This window comes from Podarcis cretensis (genome assembly GCF_951804945.1).
Source record: "Podarcis cretensis genome assembly, chromosome: 1".
Taxonomy (NCBI): Eukaryota; Metazoa; Chordata; class Lepidosauria; order Squamata; family Lacertidae; genus Podarcis; species Podarcis cretensis.
In genome coordinates, this window is record NC_137170.1 from 93,012,694 (window position 1) to 93,036,261 (window position 23,568).

At 43.9% G+C, this 23,568-nt stretch overlaps 1 protein-coding gene across 1 annotated transcript in view; it reads left to right on the forward strand.

The window, feature by feature from the left end:
* Positions 1–23,568, forward strand: part of GLI2 (GLI family zinc finger 2) — a 201,339-nt gene that overhangs the window by 172,870 nt on the left and 4,901 nt on the right. Inside the window, exons 6-13 of the mRNA XM_079968565.1 lie at positions 1,704–1,905; positions 2,551–2,758; positions 4,016–4,129; positions 8,464–8,595; positions 12,116–12,265; positions 13,699–13,863; positions 17,123–17,404; positions 22,319–22,655. Of these exons, the coding sequence (XP_079824691.1) occupies positions 1,704–1,905; positions 2,551–2,758; positions 4,016–4,129; positions 8,464–8,595; positions 12,116–12,265; positions 13,699–13,863; positions 17,123–17,404; positions 22,319–22,655 (1,590 nt within the window). The remainder of the gene's footprint in view (positions 1–1,703; positions 1,906–2,550; positions 2,759–4,015; positions 4,130–8,463; positions 8,596–12,115; positions 12,266–13,698; positions 13,864–17,122; positions 17,405–22,318; positions 22,656–23,568) is intronic.

The window sequence follows — 23,568 nt, forward strand, 5'->3', positions numbered from 1 at the left end:
ATTGGTATAGATATTTGGAAGTTCCTTCCAAAGTTTCCCATTTGCCCTAGCATAGAAAAAGGCCACACGTTTGGTAAGTTAAAAATGGTTTACTTACCAACTTTTCAAAGGTCAGGCTCATGTGCTTTTCTGTACATTAGTAAGAATGCACAGGCAGTGGTGAAAGTTCCTAAATTATTGGTATAGGAGCACAATAATGGCTTGTGAGAGCCATGCGGCTAAACTGAACCAACCAGCTTAGCTTCCTCACATGCTGAGTTTATCTGGTAGACTGGAGAATTGATTACTCATTTCCTGCCAAGGTAAGGGGAAGTGACCTTGCTAAGCCTGGCAGGACAGCTTACTCTGCATTAATTAGACTTAAGCATGTAGATTATATGAGGCTGGCTATTCTACAAGCCCTTCCATGGCAGATTAGGTGAAGAAGAACTCAGCCACACTCCATGTATCTTCCATGCTGCCATTTACCAATAAGTCCCATTTAAATAGCACCCCCATTGATACAAGTAATAATCAAATCAAATGTTCTGATGCCCTGTAGGGCATTTCTAATAAATCATGATTTGTTACTGCCTTAAATCAGCCAGAATGTATAATTGTAAATCCAGTTTTTTGAATTTTTATAGTACTTATGTATATATACATAAGTGTATTAGGTTCAAATGTTTGAAACACATAGAATGCAGGGTGTCTGAGCAGTGGGTAACCTGTGAGCCTCCTTTGTGGACTGATTTCTGTGTAAGAGGGCCCCTTTTTTAATTGTAGAGGTGATGAAAGAGTCTGATCGACAGCTCTGCCAAATGAATGTCTCTATTTATTCTGAAAAAGTGGTGTAATCTTTCTTCTTTAATAACAAGTATTATATCCTTCCCCACCCCCTTCCCCACAACATGAAATTTCCCCTACTTGAAGGGAATCCCTTCCTGAGGATCAAAATGCAGTCCAGCAAAATGGATGACCAGTCTAGCTAGACTTCAACATTTTCTTTAATAAGCAAAGCAAACACCCCAACTATTAATTAAATACCAAATGCTTACTGCATGGAGTGAATGGAGAAAGACGAGCCCAAAACGAAGGGTTTTACACTACCTGCCTCCTATGACTTTGCTTATTTTCAAAACAGGAAAATTCTTTGAAGAGCGTTAAACAGCCCCTTTGAGAACGGTGGATTTGCACATACCTGCCAGAAAGCAAAGAGTCTTGCCTGCTGCACAAATAGCCCCTGACTGCTACCAGCCTTGATGTTTTTTTAAATCTTGGGTATGCCCCTAACAATCAGGCATCTGACCCTACGAATCTGGTTTCCTTCAGCACCTGGGCTGCTTGGTTCCTCTAGCATACTCCCATGCCACTTAGATTGCCAGTTTAGCTTCACTAAGGAGGAAGAAGCAGTTGCTAGAGAGAAAGGCATGCCCTCTCCCTCATGCACACACAGACACAACCTAGTCCAGATTCAGTGTGTATGTTGACTAGAGTCCATTGAGTTAAGTGGGTCTGTTCTGAGTATGACTTAACATTGGATATCACCCTTACAGTGTACTTCTGTGCCTATGTACTCGGACGTAACCCCCAACATGTTCCTTGTGTGTTTCCAATTACAGCCAAAATGGTTTTAATTTCCTTTAATTATGCTAAAATAACAACATAAAACAAACATTTCCAGCTGGATCCACAGCATATCCCTTTATTTCCCTTTCATATAGTGTCAAGATTCTCCAGTCCACGAGTGACTCCAAGACTAAGTCGAAAGCGAGCGCTTTCTATATCTCCGTTGTCCGATGCCAGCATTGATCTTCAGACAATGATCCGGACCTCGCCAAATTCATTGGTGGCTTATATAAATAACTCCAGAAGTAGTTCTGCAGCAAGTGGCTCTTATGGGCATTTATCAGCGGGGGCAATAAGGTAAGGGAGGGAGAGCAGCTCATGCTGAAATCCTCGGGGGGGGGGCGGGATTCATTACCAGGAGTGGTAATGAAACAAGTTTGCAGCCATTGAAAGACGCTAGAGATGTGGGTCCCTTGTTATACATAACGACCTTGAGTAACCCATGACTCCCAAGATGCCTCAGCAGTATATGAACAGTTAGCTGTAGTTCACTCTGAGTTCTGGATCTGCCAATGGGTAATTCGTACTCTGCCAATGCAGCACAGGCAACAATGAAAGGCCAGACCTAGTGAGGCTGTCGGGTCTCGTAAGAAAATAAAAGAAACTGCAAAAGAGGGGCACTTGCTCTATATGGACCTCATGGGAAAATCAGCAAGAAGGGAATGTAATAATCTAGAGTTGAGATGCCCCTTTGGAAGTTTCCCCCCAATCTTTTAAAACCACAACCCCCTCTCCCAGCTTTGTTGTGTTTTCAGAAGGCATGCTCATGAAACAGCATCCCTTGAACACATCTCTAACTGGAGAAAGAAACTAAGCAATATTGACCTTGTCCTGGTTGCTTCATCATCAGGCTGCTTTGCTCTTAACCAGCCATTTGGAGCATCCCAAATGTTCTCACTGCATGCTGCTATATTTTCTCCTTCTGATGTTCTCTCTCTCCAGCCCAGCATTCACCTTCCCTCACCCAATCAACCCAGTGACCTACCAGCAAATTTTGAATCAGCAGAGAAGCTTGAGCTCAGCATTTGGACATACGCCTCCCTTCATCCAGCCATCGCCGACGTTTCCTTCACGGCAGCATGTGGCCGTCATCTCTGTCAATTCCACTCCGGCTCAGATCAGCAGCAACTGTGTCTCTGATTCCAACCAGGTAGGACCCACGTCTCCTTCTGGCAGGATTTTAACTGGGCTGGTTGCAGACACCTTTACAAAGACCCACAGTGCCCATTGCAGCTAATCTGTTTCAGTTCCCCTGTCAGTTTCACTCTAAGGATTCATTGCAAGGTTGGGTGTTCACTCTAAACACACAGAAGGCCACAGCTGTGAAACAGCAGTCTTTACATCTCTGCTCATTTGATTGCACTGATCCCTCTTAAGCCAATGTCTCCAAGATCATGACACACACACATCATGCAGCAAGAGCTATATGATCTGTAGCAATTCATTGTGTGCTTAGCTGAAACTTGGTCTTCCACATAATTCAGATTATCAAGGAAAATTAATATAATCTGTGTATTTGCCCTATGAGATAGCATTCAGATAAAACAGGGCCCTCTCCCCCCCTTTCTTTTTTCTTACTTGTGAGAACTATTTGAAACTAGGCATATTTGCACCCATTGCACAAATGACTCAAACACTATGAGCTCAAATTGCCATCTTGAGTTCCGTGAACTGGGTGGGGAAATCCACAGAGCTTAGTCTAATCAGCAATTTGTGCATGAAACAGCTGGTTCAAATGATGAGGTTTCCATGTGCACATTTATCAAATGAATAATGTGGAAATAAACCTTGAAAATGATTGTGTGAATCTGCAGGGTGTTTTTTTAAAAACAAAAAAAACTGGGAAGCAAATTCACTCCTCAGTAACTATCAGTAGCAGTCCGCCGACAGAACAGTGATTCCTTTTTGGGAAACGCCACAGTATACAGATGAACAAACAAGGATGGAAACACATAAGTAAACAAATAATGGCAAAAAGCACTGCATTTTAATACTTTAAATATTTATTAAATGTGTTCCAACTAAGATCTCAAGTTTTAAATCACGAAGAGTGAATTTGCTTCTCAGGTTTAAAGAAAAAGAAAAGAAGTTTTCCATCCCCATGTCACTTTCTGAATAAGGAACCACTGGCTCCTTCAAATGTTTATCCCCATTGTGATACACGTATGAACATACATGTACCTTTTGCTAACATGGCTCGAAGTGGATTCCATTCTTCAGCATGGCCCAGTTTGCAAAACTGACATCCTTTTCAAAGGCAAAAATTGAACATTCTCTCTGAATTAATTCTTATCCTGATCTAAACTGTGTCTCCTGCTGTTCAGTTGCTGCATTGTAAGTAGAAAAAAAAAATTAAAATGCTGTTTTTCCTTTAGAACCTCCCCACTGCCCTTTTTTGTTTCCTCAGAGCAAGCAGAGCAGTGAGTCAGCTGTTAGCAGCACGGTCAACCCAGTCATTAATAAGCGCAGCAAAGTCAAGACTGAAATGGAGACTCTACCACCAGCTTCCCCGCCCACTCAGGTAACTCCTTGGTGCAAACTTGTCTTGAACACTTGAGCTGATCAAATTTTTACCAGCAAAAACAGAACTAATTATGAAGACTCTTCAGAGAGTAACAGGGCAGCAGTTTCTAATGCTATTATTATTATTATTAGCTTTGGAAACAGGGAAGACCACAACTTCTGTGTCCATTTGGATGCCTTTCTTTTAGGGCAGTAGGTGGCTTGTGCCCCAAGGACATTTCATTTGGGGAAGATTTGGTGAATGGGATTTTGCTGGTTCTAAGCTGTACCCTTACATATTATCTCTGTGACCTGGTACATTCCCCTGAGGTCAGTTCCCCATGTCTCATCAATAATATCTGAAGTGCTTGGATCACATGGGTTCTTCCTTTGCCAGAACCACACATCAGACAAGGCTATTTTTGCCTGGGAAGTAGCAATATGCTATAAAAATGAATGACAACCACACTGTAAAGATAAAGGTAAAGGGTAAAGAGACCCCTGACCATTAGGTCCAGTCGTGACCGACTCTGGGGTTGCTGCGCTCATCTCGCTTTATTGGCCGAGGGAGCCGGTGTACAGCTTCCGGGTCATGTGGCCAGCATGACTAAGCCACTTCTGGCGAACCAGAGCAGCACACGGAAACGCTGTTTACCTTCCCACCGTAGTGGTACCTATTTATCTACTTGCACTTTGAGTGCTTTCAAACTGCTAGGTTGGCAGGAGCAGAGACCAAGCAACGGGAGCTCACCCCATCGTGGGGATTCGAGCTGCTGACCTTCTGACCGGCAAGTCCTAGGCTCTGTGGTTTAACCCACAGCGACACCCACGTCCCCCACTATAAAGATAGTAAGGTGTAAGTTAGACATAAGAGGTTTCTCCTGGATCATTAGGCAAAACGTTTTGCTTAACTCTGCAACATGTGGTTTGGCTTCTTTGCCTGAGTCACCTGAAGCTGATCAGACAACTTATGGTGCTATCTTATATTTATGTACTAAGTTCAATGGGACTTGCTGTCTCTGTTAACGTTTGTTAAAGTTGCAGCCTCAATAGCTTCAGCTGCACTTGCCCTCCAATGGAAGTGAGGAAACTGTAGTCTGATTTGCCCAGACAGGTTCATCTGTAGTGAGGTCTGTGAACAGATTATTCTGCCATGCAAAGGGAGAGGGAGAGAAAATGAGAGTAGATTTGGGGGTCCCTTCCGACCATGGAAAGAATGCTAACACTGGGGAAAAGGGGATGCTCAAATTTCTCTGCCACATGAAGATCAAATGGGAGGATGCACACCTAGAACAGCTCCAGCACATGACCAAATCTGCAGTTCACAATTTGTAAATTATAATTGGGGGGGGGGGTTAAACAAGGCTGCTGTGTTCCACTTTGAAAGATGCATGGGTTTGGGGGTGGGTGGGTTGTTGGACAAAACAGATCAGCGGGAGTGTTTGGAGGTTATAGATTGCCTACTCTAAGTCCCAGCATGATGGGTAGGTGCTGGTTTTTCGTGAGTGATTGGACCGAGAGATGCTGTGGGTTCCTGGGTCATGGAATCCTCCTGCTGGCTTAGGCAGAAATGCCGTATTTCAGCCAGATGCCTTTAAAAATGATGTTTGCCACTTGTAGACTGCAAAGCAAGCAGTAATGGTGTCTCAGAGCAAACATAGATTACAAGGAGATCTTGTGCGCAGCTAGGAAGCTCTCCAGCAAGGAGCTGCCCCTATTCAGGGAGGAATTGCACACAGCAGCATCCTTTACCTCAATGACACCACATTTGACACCCACAAGAGCCCACCAGCTTCTGTGCTCTTGTCGGAGCCGCACACTTCCAAACTGTTTAATGGCTGGCAGTATCTATCTGACCGTTCTTTATCACAACTGTAAACTATTGGGAGTGCTCTGGGCACTTCATTTTCATGAAATATGAGGCGATGCTATTGTCAAGCCAACAGAAGAGTTTATGACAAATTTCTTTTTCAGCTCCAGTTCAGAAGCGGGTTTTGGCATGATGCATGGGGACAGCAACATGTGCAATCATCAGGGGGCTGGTAAAATTGATGAAGATAGCATATCTGGGAAAGATAAACATGCTGTAGTCAGCACGATTAGGGCAAAGAGGCATCTCTCCAGAGCTTTGGGTTTAGGAACACCTCAGCACACAATGGCAGGAAGCAGCACATGACGTAGAATAACCAGCCTGCTTTACTCCCAGCTTAATCAGGTCACGGATTGTGGTCTCTTACATGGAGAGAGTGTAGAGGGGTATTTCCTGAGGTTAGGAATGGGGCAATATTAATGTAAGTGTCTTTTAGGTAATTCCTTATGTATCTCTAAATTTTGCCCTCCTAAAACCCCATACCTAAGATTTAAAATTTATTTCAATGTAAAGGCTTCTTCACTTATGGATGTTGGTGGTGGTGGTGGGTTATAGCTCACCCTTCACCATAAGGTCTCAGGGTGGGTCACAGAAATGTTAAAATACCAGGTAGATGTCAATGTGCAACAGGGATTTCTCCATCTTCCAAATGTTCTGTCTGTGCAAGCATTTCAGCTTGCCAAATGGAATGATTCCCCGCCCCCCGCTCCTCCCTCTGTGTGCTGTTTTGGGGGTTCTCCACCCCCAAGCCAATTTCAGGAGACAGGCAAGAGGAGGAGAGGGGGTGAAATCGCTGTTGCACAAGTGGAAGTCTTTACGCCATCCTTCCATTGACAGGGTTGGTTTGGTGAATTCTGCCCACAATATTAAAAAAACGGTTTAAGATTATGCTTCCAGCTGTACACTCACAATATTCTTTATGTACACCTACGTAATTTTCTGACCATGGCACACACTGCAAATGCATGTTTCACACAGGTACATTTTTTTGGTAAGACGTGATTGTCTGAGGTTCCCTGTTTGAGTGCACACTTAGCAGATTTGCCACTTTTTGACATGCGGAACGGTCCCAAGTCCCAGTTGAGTTGAGGCTGGGTGTGTTTGTGGATAGGTGTGGCGCACAGAGCGAGAGAAAGTAGGGAGGAGGGGGGATCTGGGTTGTGAGTGAGTTGATACAGACTCTACTCTTTGCAGTAAAAACATGGAAATCATGCAGATCTCTTCTAGCCGCTATGGCAGAGGAAGCCGGTGGCCATCCAGATATTAGACTCCAGCTTCCATCAGCTGTCCGATAGAGGTGGCAATTGGGAGGACTGGAGGAGAAACCAGTTTATAAAACATATCAGAAACTTAAAACTGGACAAAATCAACCGTTCAGCCAACACACAATTAAATTCAATATTGCAAAAGGAATAATCTGAACTGAACTGCTTAAGCACAATGCAAAAAGAAACTTAACACAGCAATAAATAAAGATCTAGGTACTGGCCATACTGGACTCCAAGGAGCCTCAACAGTGTGGCTTAAATATAGTTTAGAGGGGTAAGGGGGTCTTCCCACCAAGCGAGACAACTGGCAGCTGGATTCCTCATCTCTTCCTCCCAGGAGGCTAACAGCAGCAAAATGGAAATCTCGTGGGGGAGGGATCAATGGGGGTGAGCCTTTTTCCCCAGCTTCCCAGAGGTTCCAGCTGCTGGTGCTGTCCTTTCCTCATTTTGCTGGCCAGGCAAAAATGTTCTTATTTACATAGGCATTTTTAATCATTTTTTTTCACCATCTGAAATACTTTTTAAAACTCTCTGCCTTAAAAAGGGGGGGGGACTGTGCTAGTTGTTTTCTATGTATTTATTGCTGTTTTCATTTATGCAAACTGTGTCAAAATCACCAATCAAAAAATCTTGCAAGTGTCTTGAGGTCGTCAGTGAAAAGTGGTACATAAGTAAGGCCAGTTGTTTGGCTGCAGGGGAGCAGAGGTGGTCTGCGGCACAAGTCAGACACCCAGGGTGCTTTATTGCGGGGTCAATGCTCATCATACAATGAAGGGATTTTATTATTAATAATATTTTTTGCAGTTTCTACAGAGTGTGGTTGGCAACAAAATGCCAACCTGCATTTCCCAGCTCCCATCGGATTCAGAGTTCTTCCAAACAGGGGAAGCCTGTTAAGTAAAACGGGGAGGGGGGACTACAACTATTCCCAGAGACCTGACTGCAGTATCTCAGTGACCCCTTGGCAAACAAAGACCCTGTCTGGAAGCACCCCAGATTTCTATATTCAGTCACCTGGTCTGTGCGTAATGCTCGGCTCCTCGCTTAGATGCCATTTCTGGGCAGGCCCTTCTGTGACTCGCCAGCAATGCTGTCGCTGTCGCCCTGCGATGGTGCTTTTCTTTCTTCCACGAGCACCTGCTGTGTAATCTATGGGTGACTGAGGAGTTCAGGCAAAACCAGTCCATCTTACGCAGAGTGCTTTGTATCTTGCAGGAGCATCTGACGGACTTGAAAGAGGAACTTGATAAGGACGAATGCAAACAGGAGCCCGAAGTTATTTATGAGACCAACTGTCACTGGGAAAGTTGTGCGAAGGAGTATGATACTCAGGAGCAGCTTGTCCATGTAAGTGGTGTCAGGAAAGAGACACTAGTCATAAATTTCAGGAGAAGGGGGTGTAGTCCTCCCTTCATATCATGATGCTGTGCAGCCAGAAGTCATGCAGCGAGCTACTGAAAGGGGCTGGTCAGGGCACAGCATATGTAAACCTTGCCAAATCAGGTCAAACTCCCAGAAGGACCGAGCTACTGACTAGCTTTTGATGGATTATTTTGTATTTTTCTCAGCATTCCAGCTGCTAAGACTGAGAAACCCTGGTAACGATAAACAACCTGCCTAGATAATTATAAACAACTGCTGTCTGATGTTGAGGCATTCCCAACCCTTATTGTTAACTTGGAAACACTTGTCTTGCTTTGTCTGTCTACCTAATTACCCATGGAGTTCTCTCACAGGAAAGCTAGGGCTGGCTCCTGGTGCCAGTGTGGTGTGGTAGTTAGAGCATCGGACTAAGAACTGGGGGACCAGGGTTCAAATCCCCACTCAGCCTTCATGAAGCTCACGGGGTGACTTTGGGCTAGTCCCTGCCTCTCAGCCTAACCTACCAACAAAGGGTTGTTGTGGGGATTAAATGAGGAGGGGTAGAAGCATGTGCATCTCCTTGAGCTCCTTGGGGAGAAAAAAGGTGTAATATACCATAAATGCAATCTAAAAAATTAAATAAAACATGGCTCTCCTGCCTAAATCCTGACTTGCCTAACATGAAAGCACGCTCCAAGATGCATTCTGATTACACCAGTGAGTCAGGGCTAGGAGTGGACAGAGGCAGTGGTGTCCTTCATTTGTCGGAAAAGGGATGCTGTGGGACAAGGTTGGGAGAGCTCCAAGGCAATAGCGGTGGTTCTGCAGGGTGGGCATGTCTTGCAAGTTCACCAGTCTGAAGCTAGCCTGGGCTCACCACCCCTAACTGTCCCAGCCTGATGAGTGGGAAGATGCCATGGTCTCTGCTCCTCCTCTCAGGACACATTCTTACTTCAGTTGCGCTGGGCCTCTGTTCGATCTTGTAAGCAGTGTTGGAGCCAGTGTGGTGTAGTGGTTAAGAGTGCTAAAGTCGTAATCTGGGGAACCAGGTTCACGTCTCCGCTCCTCCACATGCAGCTGCTGGGTGACCTTGAGCTAGTCACACTTCTTTGAAGTCTCTCAGCCCCACTCACCTTACAGAGTGTTTGTTGTGGGGGAGGAAGGGAAAGGAGATTGTTAGCCGCTTTGAGACTCCTGAAGGGGAGTGAAAGGCGGGATATCAAATCCAAACTCTTCTTCAACTAGCACTGCTTACGTAGACCCCAGGGGTATTATCTTCGGAATCATTTTTTTAAAGCAGTGTCATGGGGGCTTAACAAAGCATTGGGGGAAGCAGGGCAGTTGAATGCAGCTCTGTCAGCTTCAAAGGGCAAGAGCCAACTGTGGCCCATTATTCTTTGAAAAGCTTTCACTAATGGGAGGGAGAGGCAATTTTCACAGATTCTCCCCCCCCCCCCCCCCCGCTCTGCATGGCCAGGGTACCCTCCTGAATAGAATAGAAGGTGTGCAAGAGGCTGCAGGGGTAAGGAGGCTTGGCAGGGGGTTGGACTCGATGGCCCTTGTGGTCTCTTTCCAACTCTATGATTCTATGATTCTATGAAATCAGCAAAAGTTGCTGCCTCCTCCTTCCAATAGTGGAAGGAGGAGGCAGCAACCACTAGATCAGACTCTTCTGCAAATGGAAGGATACTGTCCATTCACATAAGGGCAAAATTGGATGCAACCAAAGGATAAGCATGGGATACCTTAACAAGAGGTGTTCATCACTTTAAAAATATGACTAAGGTGGGGTGCCATCCCTTGTTAGGTATATATACAGCTTTTTAATGAGGATTTGCTTTCTCCAGAATGTTGCTTTTCAACAGTAATTGGACCCTGCATCTCAGTGGTATACTGAGTTGCAGTCTGCATGAGAAACTTCTGTGTTGAATGTGGGTGAAGAAGCCCTCCAGGTGTTATAGTTTAATGCTTTCTATTGGACTTGTAGGGGAGAAACACTGTTGCTGCACTTCTTAAAATTGATGTGTTTGGTCATTCCTAAAACTGGAAAAATAGGAACTGAAGATCCAGGCTCTGCTGCAACAGAAGACTTTTATGCAGCTAAATAATTAGTAGCACATGAGGCTTCTTTGCTTCAGACTCTACAAATGTTATTTCTTGCTACAGACGGCTACATATTCAATAGAAAATCTGGCCAGGCAATAGCATTCAATGTATATATTTAGCTATTTATTTGTAGCTAGCAAAAGGAGTACTCTGTAGCTTGCACAGGGAGCTCTGATTGCCTGTCTGTCAGGTGCCCATGTCTTGAGTGCTGGTGAGCACCTGGAACAAGTAACCGTGAGGGATGGGCCTCATTGTGTTCCCTACAAAATGATGCTCAGGCTGAGGAAGTACATTGGATCTTGGAGCTTTGTCAGCATAGTTTTGGCTCTCTGAGATCATATAGGACCTGGATGATTTCTGGGCTAGAGTATTGGTTGCCCAGCTCCTACAGACTATGGTTTCCTTCTCTGACCTGGACCACAGGGTTTAAGCCCTGGGACCCCTGTTGTATTCATGTCAAAAATATTCTCTGTGGAAACAACAAAGTGAGATAAAACTGCCATTTTTCCTTCTCTCCATTTAGCAGAGATTTTGGGTTTGTCAGCTTTGCAAACTGACAGTTATCATCAATTTTAATAATGGGTGTAATGGTAAGAGGAATGGGGGTGGGGATAGGATGCACATCCCAAACATGACTGGCTTTTCTATTCTTTTTAAATCTGGCAAGATAAATCAGCATTAAAGCTAGTCTGCTTAGGGTGGATCTATTCTACACACACTCACACACACACACCAAAAAAAAACCTTAAAAACAATCTATGGCCTTTTAAACCAAAGGAGGGCAATTGTTTTTCTTTGTTACTATGGTATGCATTTCTGTGTTTTTATATTGTAAGCTGCTCCATGATCCGCAGATGAAGGCTGGTGTGGAAATTTAATAAATAACAATAGCCTGCATCTCCATTCTGGTTGCTATAGAAAATGTGGAGCCATCATGGGAAAGCAGTCCACTAAGCACTTTTAGGAGGCTAGGTAATAGAAAATAAGCAGACTTGCCCCCTTTTCTCCACCAGCCCGCTTGGTTTCCGTTTTGGTTGCTGAGGAAGATACATTTCTTTCTTTGTGGCTAGCATGGAAACAGTCCTCCTTTGGGCTGGCGGAGAAGAGACAGAGAGATCCACCAGTCCACTCACAGAACTGCTTGGAATTCCATGTATTTTCTGGAATGAAGCGAGATGAGCCACTGTTCTTTAATGCCCTTTCCCAGTAATATGTTTTCTGTGGGTCTTATTGATGGAAGGTTAGAACTAAGAGCTCTTCTGGATCAGGCCAGTATCCTCTTTGCCTGGGATATTAGCAGTAATATGTAGCCTTTGATAGCCTCCTTGTCCGGCAAGAAAGTCTTCCTTCTTCTGTTTTTAACAGCCTGACTTCTTCTTCTTCTTTCCTCTCCTTCCAGCATATCAATAATGATCACATTCATGGGGAGAAGAAGGAGTTTGTCTGCCGTTGGCAAGAGTGTACGCGGGAGCAGAAGCCATTCAAAGCACAGTACATGCTGGTAGTGCATATGCGAAGGCACACTGGGGAAAAGCCACACAAGTGCACGGTAAGCAGAGTAGAAATCAAGGTGGGAATCTTAAGACATATATACCTGCTTGGTAAAATGTATAAAGCCTATGTGTGCTGGTCTAGCCCTGCCTTCCCCATGTTTGCATACATAGCATGTAGATTCCTGCACATGCATGCCCAATATCTTCCCTACAGAAGATGTGTGTGAGTAAAAATTTTGTTTATTGGATGTACACTACACTATGCCCATGCGTAGTGCAGGCCTGAGCAAGGAAGTATGGTGCTTTATCCGACACAACAAGCACTGAACTTCTGCAGACCCACATAACACAATTCAGACCACAGATTCCACAAGCAGAAAGCAAATTGAATTGTGAAAGAAGTGTGCAGCACAAACATCACCCAATGAGCAGGACTCCAAAACTGCCCTTCTCCTGTTCTGGTGGATGAGCAAGCTAGTTCTGTCTCTGATTTACTTCACCCACAAGGTATGGTGTTTCCTTGAAAGCCCCTCTGAGTAATTTAATCTAGGGATGGAGGCAATCTCCTTCTGCATTCTGGAAAGTTGCAGTCTAGCCAGGTTATCACCTCATAATCACTTGGCTACTACTCCTAACTCCCGAGTGAAGAACTCATTCCATATAGTGCCGTAATGTAAGTTAAAACCTCATCTGGTGGAGAGTTTGCTGTCCAGGTTCATTGTGTAGTGATTTTTCAACGTGTGCTTCGTCTTCAAAAGCAAACTGAGATGTGGAACCTGATTCAAACTGGACCAGAGACTAGGCTGGGGTGCAGTTTTTTTAGACACATCCTTTTTGAGAGAATTTGTGATGGGGTGAAGGAGATGCCTAACAACTTTTCAGATCTCAAATTTTTGGTACTTAGATTATGATCAGAGCTGCCTTTCATCCATATTTCTGCCCAGAATCAATGTGTACTGCTCCAAAATAGCTAAACTACTAGTTATCTCTATCCAGTAAGATACATTTTTCAATGCAAAGAAATGGTACCTAAATGCACATGGAATGTCAGGGCAGCTCCACAGTTAAAGTGGCAGGATCTGTTGCCATTGCTGCACTAGGGATGTACTGGTGTTTATTGCAAACACATGAAGCATAGATAAAATACTTGTGTCACTAAATTAGGGCCTTCAGGCACATGTGCATGGCAGTTCGAAGATACAAGTGTGTTTACTATAGGAAACCCTGGTGTCTCCACAACTGTCATGCCTGCTGTGTAGAGAGTGCCTTAAGATAGCCATACAGAGTGGGCTGTGACTAAACATTCAGGCCCTCTGCTTTAAATCAGCTGCCCAGATTATGTGCATAGGGGGCTGGGGAAGCCCTTTACCCCCACAGCCTGCTCAGGAAAGATCTGCCTAAGAAATAAAGTTCTTGGAGGAGGTGAAGATTGAAACCAGATGAGATGGAAAAATGCCTCCAGCTGATTAACACTCCTCTTTTGTTTTAGTTTGAGGGTTGCTCCAAAGCCTATTCGAGGCTAGAGAACTTGAAGACACACCTGAGGTCTCACACCGGTGAAAAACCTTACGTCTGTGAACATGAGGGCTGCAATAAGGCCTTTTCTAATGCTTCTGACCGAGCAAAACACCAGAACAGGACGCATTCCAATGAGGTAGGTGAAAGCCTTCACCAAAACAGGTAAAGGTGTTTTGTTTTTATTTAAATGCTGCTAATAATATATTCTTTACACACTTGGATTTTGTGTGTGTGCATGTACATACACACACACACACACACACATATATATATACATATATACAGCAAATTCCTACCATAATGATACACAACTCTTTTTAATATTTGCTGAGCTGCAAATGTAGACTATGCTAGTTTGATATTTATGAATGCCAGCCTAGAAACCACCACACCGTTGAGCAGACATCCTCCCTAGCTTTGAGCCCACGGGCTGGTTCTTGCCACATCCCAAGCCCTTCCTAATCCAAGCAGCTCCTCGTATTTGCTGTTTTGGAATGAAGCCCCACGGAACTAGGATCCAAGCCTAACGCAGTTCCTGCCTTGTGGACACGCAAGGCTAGAGCACAAGGCAAATGCTTTGTTAAGCCTTGCTAATGAAGATCCGTTATTAGGAGCTGGGGGAGGGCAGGAAATTGCATTTATTGTAAAGCATGTGATGGTCTACTGCAAAAGGCTAATGCCGAGGTTGAAATTTATATTACCACTAATTAAGAAAATGGCAGGAAGGTGGGGTGCTCCAAAGTTCTGAAAACAGCTGTGACCGGGCCAGGTTTAGCCTCTAGCCTCATTTGTAATGATTAATTTGAATTACTATGAGTAAGTAGACTGGTATGGGTACAGGACTTTTAAAGTGACAACCTCAGCCTAGCCAGCTTTGGGTGGCATCATGTTAGGGATCTCAGACTAATATGCCTCTCCATCTATTTTTAATCTCCTCTGCAAACGCAAGAGTTTCCTTTCGTACAAATATGGCAATGTGCTTGTTTCATTGCACAGGAGGGCTTGGAGGCAAGGTAGAGGGAGGATGTTTAGAGAAAGAAAAGGGTTACAAAGATACTGGTAAGAAACGTGGCATACACTGTGCCAGTATGAGGAGGGGGAACTGAGGTCTTTCTTTATTTTGAAAAATTAAGGTTCCAAAGTGATATGGCCATTTCAGAAACAGAACATATAATTTGCTTCATTAAGTAGTGCTGCATTTGTGTGGAATGGATTTGTTCCAGGCACGGCAAAAAATGTTGTTTGAAGTTTCTACCCAAACAATTTTTATTGTTTTTCATTTAAATACCATACCTCTCAGCCACCCTCCTCCATGCACTCTTTGATTGTGGCCTTGAGCTGCAATAATGCCTCTTACTTGTCTGGATGGAGAGAAAGCTGCATTGCAGGGCATGTAGAAATCTCTGGGTTTTCCATAAATGGAACGCAACCTACTATACAAAAGTAAGTGTCACATCATTGCTCATCATTACCTTTTGGTTCTGGAGCCCATGAAGGAATGCATGAAGGAATGAAGCCTTCAGGTTCCCCACTTGGGTTTTACAAGATGGTCACACTGATGAAGAAACAGAGTGGCTGGCCAGAGCGTCATCTATTTTCCACAAAAGAGTGCCAGGTAAAATTCTCCCTCTTGACAACTGGCTGGACAGCAACTGTTACTCATCAGGGGAACTTCGATACTCAGTTCCCAAAAAGACCAGATGTAATGGTCAGAACTGACTCTGGAGGACTCTGCAGAGGGGAAAGTTCAGTAACTTTCTGGAAGGAGTGGGGGTGAATTGTTTTTGGCAGAATTCCCAAGGTTGGCCCTAATGATGTGGAGTATGAGTGACTAATGAAGTCCTTTATTTCTTGCTTCCGATGCAAACCATTCTTCAGGCTTGAATCTGTTACCCTCCACTGATCTTCCCCTCCACTGTTCAAGCCAAACTGTGCAGCAGCCCACCTAACATAGGAGGAGATAATAACGGACATGAATTATTCTGGGTAAAAAAAAAATAGGAAGCTGCCTTATACAGAATCAGACCACTCACCCGTCTCAGTATTGTCTACACTGACTGGCAGCAGCTGTCCATGATTTCAGGCAGGGGACATTCCCTACCTTGAGATGGTGAGGATTTAACCTGGGAACTTCTGAATGCAAAGCACAATGCTCTGCATCTACCAGGCAAAGAGATACATAGGAAAAAGTAAATGCTCACTTCTTGCTAAAATTGGAAGAATGTATACCTGCTTATTCTTTGGATGGACCACTTCCAAGGTCCCAGTGGAAAAGTACTTTAAGCAGCTAGTTAGCCTGAAATGGCATTTTAAAATATGAATTCAGCCCTTCAGAAACAGTATCTCAGGGGCTATCCTGCTCTAACCGCATTTGTGCAAATGCACTCTGGATTTGGGAATGGATAAATTGCTGGCAGGGAGGTGAGGGGCAGGATACCTTCCTGTTTTCTTACTTCTCTTTCCAGCTGTGCAGTCCTTAACTTTGTTTGTGTTGTGGTTATCGGTGACTCATAGCTCCAATAGTTACAGCATTATCCTCTTCAAAAGCACTGCACGTCTGTGGATTCCACCGTGCAGCAATAACAGCTTACCCTCCTGACAGGTGATGGAGATGTGAGGGAGATCTGATGGCTTGTAAATCCAGTCTGGCTTGTCTCTCTGGCTCTCTGTAAAATAGGGTGCCTCTTTCCCTCCTGCTGGCCTCCCAGGCTACCATATTTCAGCAGAAAGGTTTCCTTGAAGAGATTCCCTGTACATCTCAGCCATATCCCATGCTAATCCTTGTTAACATTCCTGCGGCAACTGGAACAAATGCAAATCAAGCAAAATACTATTAGGCAAGGTGTTAGAATATTTTGGGTTGACACCCCAGGACAATTTCATCTATCCATCTGTAAAGAGACACACACCCTTCCTTACCAGCAGCCCAGGGCATATCAGTCCTAAGCAACTCAGAGAAAGACACTTCATCTGGGGTATGAGAAAAGTTTTTCGGCACAACTGCATTTCAGTTGATTTTTTTTCAATGGTTTTTTCCAGACCCAGACTAAGTAATGCTAAAACTAGCCCCAGTGAGATTAATGGAACTTAAGTTAGTCACTCACAACTGAGTTCATTATTGATTTTGGTGGCCTGCTTTAACCATGACTAAGCCCAAACCAATGAAACTAGTCTATCAGAGGGAGATCTGCACACAGCTATTACAGAATCTGCTGTATGTTAGATCAGTGCTTGCAAAAATCACTGCCTATTGAGAAATGGCGCATTCAAGCCGCTCCCATGTCCGCTCCAAATTCACACCAACGTTGTCATTCAAGCAAAATTGTCATTGAACTGTGTCTCGTATATTTCTGTCTGCTTCAGGTGTATAACTTTAGATGTGTTCCCATTGGCAGAAACCCTACGTCTGTAAAATTCCGGGCTGCACAAAGAGATACACAGACCCCAGTTCCCTCAGGAAACACGTGAAGACTGTGCACGGGCCAGAGGCCCATGTCACCAAGAAACAACGCAATGACGTTCACCTGAGACCGCCTGCGCTGAAGGAAAACAGCGACAATGAAGCAAGTGCCAAGCAGAGTGGAAAGGCTTCAGACGAGCGGGCTGAGGCAAACAGCACCACCAGAGGCATGGAGGACTGCTTACAAGTCAAAACAATAAAGACGGAGAACTCTGTGGTAAGAGATGCACTTGCTTTGAAATACTGGTGATGACATTTAATATGCCAAGTGGCAAATGAAGATACCCAATTTTCCCTACCACCACCTTTTCAAATCTCCCAGCTCAGATTTCACTAAGGCCCACCTACGGTCCTATGCATATTTTCTTCTCTATGTGAAATATTCCAAAGGGTTACAGCAATGTTGCAATGTTAATGAAGGCATTAACTGCTGTAAGCATTTTGAAAAGCATTCTCTCACACTCTCTCTCCAGCTGGGTTTTAACTTTTGACAACAGAATTCATTCAAGATTTGCCTACACGTCCTTTTTCCATAAATCAGAGCTTGCTCTTAATAGACGGCACTCTCAATACCTTGCATTCAAGCAAAATATACCATGCCCAAAACATCTTTGTGATATGACCTCTTGCACTCTGTAAAGTGCTGTGCACACTGATGATGCAATAGAAATAATAATTAACCATGTCTACGTATTGTATTTTAAGAGGCCAAATGTTCATTGACCTGTGTCGTGGATGTTGCTTATCTGCCATTATTTTTTGGTTCTCTCCATTGCTCCATCCGTACCCTTGGCCCTTTCCTTTTGTGCTGTCTGTGTTCTAACAACCTGTTCTTTCTCCTCTCTTAACTTTCTCTACTCTACTTCACAAGGACAGTCGGTACTAAGGTGAGCAAATACACTGTCTTTGTCATAGTCTCTGTACAAAAGACATAAAATGTGCATATCTGTCCAGGTGCCAAAGTAGAATGTGGGTGAAATAGCCATGGTCCATATTTCTTTCTACTTCATCCTTTCCATATTGGCATTTCACTAATTACTCCTTTTTATGGCTTACTTTCAATTCAGGCTGGAGTCAAATTTATCCAGGCACAAGGCAAAGCTGATCCATTTAATATTCCAAGCAGTGGCAGCAATTATTAAATAAGACTTGTGTCGCACCATTAGCCTGTGTTGCAAACATAGCTGTTCTAGTGTACTGCTGTGGCATTACAGGTCATAGATTTCATGCATGATGACAGTCCTGCGCTGTTGTGCCTGTTTCAGAGTTTACTTTGCTACAGATAGCATTGCCAACATCTCCTGGTTAGCATCTCACCACTTCTCTAGTAAATGTGGGGCTCTATGGAGCCCTGTGACCTTCTCTTTTCACAGCAAATCTATTGTTCTTAGGTGGGCAATGGAAAGAACTGTCCACCCACTCACCCTGCTGTATTCTGTAGAACTGAGATGTTGTGAAAAAGAAGGAAACCTTTAAACCAAGTGTCATCTGGCATTCCAGCTCTACAGCCTTCTAGGATCAGCAATCGTAAATCATCATTCCATAGCCTGGACAGCAAAGAGCTTTTCCTTTGAGCCAGCAGAAAACATTTAACCTTTATTGCAAATAAATTACTTAATGTGAAATATACCTCCTAATAAAAAAAACATTTACCAAACCTAAGCCTGCAAATCATGCCCTTATCTTTCTATAAAGACTGTCGGACAAGCATGTAAGGGTCCTTTGAACCATGAGTCGTGCACTGTGCCTGAAGCTTTTTGGGCTTGATTCTGCTGCAGACAAACAGGCACACTGTAGAGTTTGTGGAGCGGGGAAGATCTTCTAATGTTCCAGGTTTATCTCAGAAAAGCATCAAGAGCTTAAGTTTCTTGAATGAGCACATACAGTTCTTCCAAGTTAACAGAAAAGAAAATCCACCCTCAGGGCTTTTAGCTCCCTGATGTTTACATACCCGTGCTTGAAAAAGGCATAAAAATTAGCTTAATCACTTATCTTATGGAAAACCTGTGTCCACACTACAGTGCCATCACACTTGTGGGCAATAATGAACACATTGGCTTTATCACCTAATGAGGATTTGTTTACACAGAAAACAGACCTGGCTTAGTTAAGTTTGATTGAAGCCTGGGGCTGGGGTGACTGCTTGGTATGGCTTTTAATTCTTTTAATGTACAAAATTCCAGTGATGCAAGATAGACACTAAAAAGTTCTACAACTGTTTCAAAACTGATGATTGCTAAGTTAAACATGAGCATCCCATTTTGTAGTACTAGTTGTATAAATAAGTACAGTACAAAAGATACTGGAATGAATAATACACATTTTAAGTATATGCCAATCCACAAAGCCCTTTGTATAGGCCAAGTGGTGAAAACAGGTCACCCAGCTAAAATGTTGTTGTTGTTGTTTAGTCGTTTAGTCGTGTCCGACTCTTCGTGACCCCATTGGACCAGAGAACGCCAGGCACTCCTGTCCTCCACTGCCCCCCGCAGCTTGGTCAGATTCATGCTGGTAACCTCGAAAACACTATCCAACCATCTCGTCCTCTGTCGCCCCCTTCTCCTTGTGCCCTCCATCTTTCCCAACATCAGGGTCTTCTCCAGGGAGTCTTCTCTTCTCATGAGGTGGCCAAAGTACTGGAGCCTCAGCTTCACAATCTGTCCTTCCAGTGAGCACTCAGGGCTGATTTCCTTCAGAATGGAGAGGTTTGATCTTCTTGCAGTCCATGGGACTCTCAAGAGTCTCCTCCAGCACCATAATTCAAAAGCATCAATTCTTCGGCGATCAGCCTTCTTTATGGTCCAGCTCTCACTTCCATACATCACTACTGGGAAAACCATAGCTTTAACTATACGGACCTTTGTTGGCAAGGTGATGTCTCTACTTCTCAAGATGCTGTCTAGGCCTGTCATTGGCCTTCTCCCAAGAAGCAGGCGTCTTTTAATTTCGTGGCTGCTGTCACCATCTGCAGTGATCATGGAGCCCAAGAAAGTAAAATCTCTCACTGCCTCCATTTCTTCCCCTTCTATTTGCCAGGAGGTGATGGGACCAGTAGCCATGATCTTCGTTTTTTTGATGTTGAGCTTCAGACCATATTTTGCACTCTCCTCTTTCACCCTCAATAAAAGGTTCTTTAATTCCTCCTCACTTTCTGCCATCAAGGTTGTGTCATCTGCATATCTGAGGTTGTTGATATTTCTTCCGGCAATCTTAATTCCGGCTAGGGATTCATCCAGCCCAGCCTTTCGCATGATGAATTCTGCATATAAGTTAAATAAGCAGGGAGACAAAATGCAGCCTTGTCGTACTCCTTTCCCAATTTTGAACCAGTCAGTTGTTCCATATCCAGTTCTAACTGTAGCTTCTTGTCCCACATAGAGATTTCTCAGGAGATAGATGAGGTGATCAGGCACTCCCATTTCTTTAAGAACTTGCCATAGTTTGCCATGGTCGACACAGTCAAAGGCTTTTGCATAGTCAATGAAGCAGAAGTAAATGTCTTTCTGGAACTCTCTAGCTTTCTCCATAATCCAGCGCATGTTTGCAATTTGGTCTCTGGTTCCTCTGCCTCTTCTAAATCCAGCTTGCACTTCTGGGAGTTCTCGGTCCACATACTGCTTGAGCCTTCCTTGTAGAATTTTAAGCATAACCTTGCTAGCGTGAGAAATTAGTGCAATTGTGCGATAGTTGGAGCATTCTTTGGCACTGCCCTTCTTTGGGATTGGGATGTAGACTGATCTTCTCCAATCTTCTGGCCACTGCTGAGTTTTCCAAACTTGCTGGCATATTGAGTGTAGCACCTTAACAGCATCATCTTTTAAAATTTTAAATAGTTCAGCTGGAATACCATCACTTCCACTGGCCTTGTTATTTGCAGTGCTTTCTAAGGCCCATTTGACTTCACTCTCCAGGATGTCTGGCTCAAGGTCAGCAACCACACTACCTGGGGTATATGAGACATCCGTTTCTTTCTGGTATAATTCCTCTGTGTATTCTTGCCACCTCTTCTTGATGTCTTCTGCTTCTGTTAGGTCCTTTCCACTAACCAGTCCCAATTCATTCAGTCGTGGGGAGCCTGAGCAACAACAAAAATAAAACAAATTTTCACAATGAAATTATGCTCTTTAAAAAATAAAATAAATGCAGGATTAAGTTGTACAAGTTTGCCTTTTAAAAGGTTTGTTTTCATAAATCCCCCCAAGTGCCTCTTATTTTTAAGTACTTTTTGATGCTGTTCATTTCAATGCTATTTTTCTTATTCGTATTTGAGTAATTTTGTCTCACTGGAGGGAGACTGGAATATTACATTATGGAAGTTATGAAGGTCTTTTATCTTTCTTCCTGTAATATTGATTCATTATTACAGTGGTACCTCGCATTACATACACTTCAGGTTACATACGCTTCAGGCTACAGACTCCGCTAACCCAGAAATAGTATCTCAGGTTAAGAACTTTGCTTCAGGATGAGAACAGAAATCGTGCTCTGGTGGCACGGTGGCAGCGGGAAGCCCTATTAGCTAAAGTGCTTCAGGTTAAGAACAGTTTCAGGTTAAGAACGGACCTCCAGAACTAATTAAGTACTTAACCCGAGGTACTACTGTATTATCATTATCATCAGAAGCTGCTTTGGATGGGCTCTGCCCCCCAAAAGCACCATATAAATATTTTAAAATAATTTTTTTTTTGCCCTTTCTGTGATCTAATCCAATAGGTTTTGTTAACACTTGTGGTTTTTGCCAGCAACATTGCAAGATCACATCTGATGCGATGATGTCATGGACACCTCTAAACAAAACCATGCTGGTCACCATGGCTAATCGGAGTAACGATGTGGGCAGAATATGGCAGAAAGCAGGGGTGAAAAGGAAGAGAGTGCTACAATGGTGCAGAGAAGGAGGAGCAACCACAGGAAGGAAAGGGTGGTGGAACAACGGAAGTTTTCAGCAAGCTTATGCATTTTTTTCTAGTAATTTGCTTGCCTTGCCTTGAGCCTGCTAGTTTTGTGGATGTGAACTGTGAAATGAGAAAATTCGGTGCAGCCGTAATAGATGTTAGCAAAGCAAAGCTGATACTGAGGAAGAACCATCACATTGATGCAAACCTCCTCCTCTTTCTTTGTTTTCTCTAAGATGTATCAGTCCAGTCCTGGTGGCCAATCCTCATGCAGCAGTGAACCATCACCACTTGGGAGCACCAACAACAATGACAGTGGAGTCGAAATGAACATGCACAGTGGGGGAAGTCTGGGGGACCTGACCGCGTTGGAGGATGGCACTCCTGTTGTAGACTCGACGGTCTCATCTGGTAATTCAACCGTCAGTCTGCAGCTGAGGAAACAAATGACAACCATGCAGCGCCTTGAGCAGCTCAAGAAAGAGAAACTCAGGACAGTGAAGGATTCTTGCTCGTGGGTGAATCCGGCCCCACAAGTCAGAAATACCAAGCTGCCTCCCATCCCAGGCAATGGTAAGTCTGGCCACTGTTTGAGATCTGTCCATAAGCATTAACTCAGCTGAGTTGGTTGGAGCATGGTACTGATAACGCCAAGGTTGCAGGTTCGATCCCTGTATGGGACAGCTGCATATTCCTGCATTGCAAGGGGTTGGATTAGATGATCCTTAGGGTCCCTTCCAACTCTACAATTCTAAGATCTCACAGCTTACCTTGCTAGTGTTTCAAGGGCCTGCCATTATAATCCCCTGCACTTCCTCCCTCCCCACTTTAAAACAAATACAAGGGTTGAGCTGGGATCCAAACCCAAACATAGAACATGCAAACAGACTTCCATTAGTTTGCTGAACTCTCCAACTCAGATATCATATTGCAAGGTGGTTGTTCTGCACTTCCTTGTCTCCCTGAGAAACTGCTGCTGAACCTGACACAGCCGTACTACAAGAAGGCTCTTGCCTTCCCAGGCAAATTTCCTTCCTCTTGCTCTCCGTTTTTTCTCCTAGAGTACCCTGGGCTCAGAGGGGAAATCTAAATGATCTATGAGGAACTGTTTCTTTCACCATGAAAATGGCATTGTTACATTTTTGTGGCGTATATTTACAAACTCGGTAAGTGTGGAGTCCCAGGAGTATGCTAAGTCAATAGGAAAGACTGGACGTGGGAGGTCCAGTTGAATAGCACTGCATTATAATCATCTCTGGGTAGGAAGTGACTCCTCTTTGTAAATCTTTGAAATCATTCTTCATAGCTGATTGATGGTACTTGTTTAAAGGAAGCTGTGCCCATCATATTTTTCATTCTGACACAGTATAGCCCTAAGACATTCTCTCATAGCTGTTTCGGTGGTAATTTAATGTGTGACTCTGCAACAGTCACTGTATTGCTTTTCGATGCCCAGGTCCCTGTTCTCCTTTGCAATCTACATTTC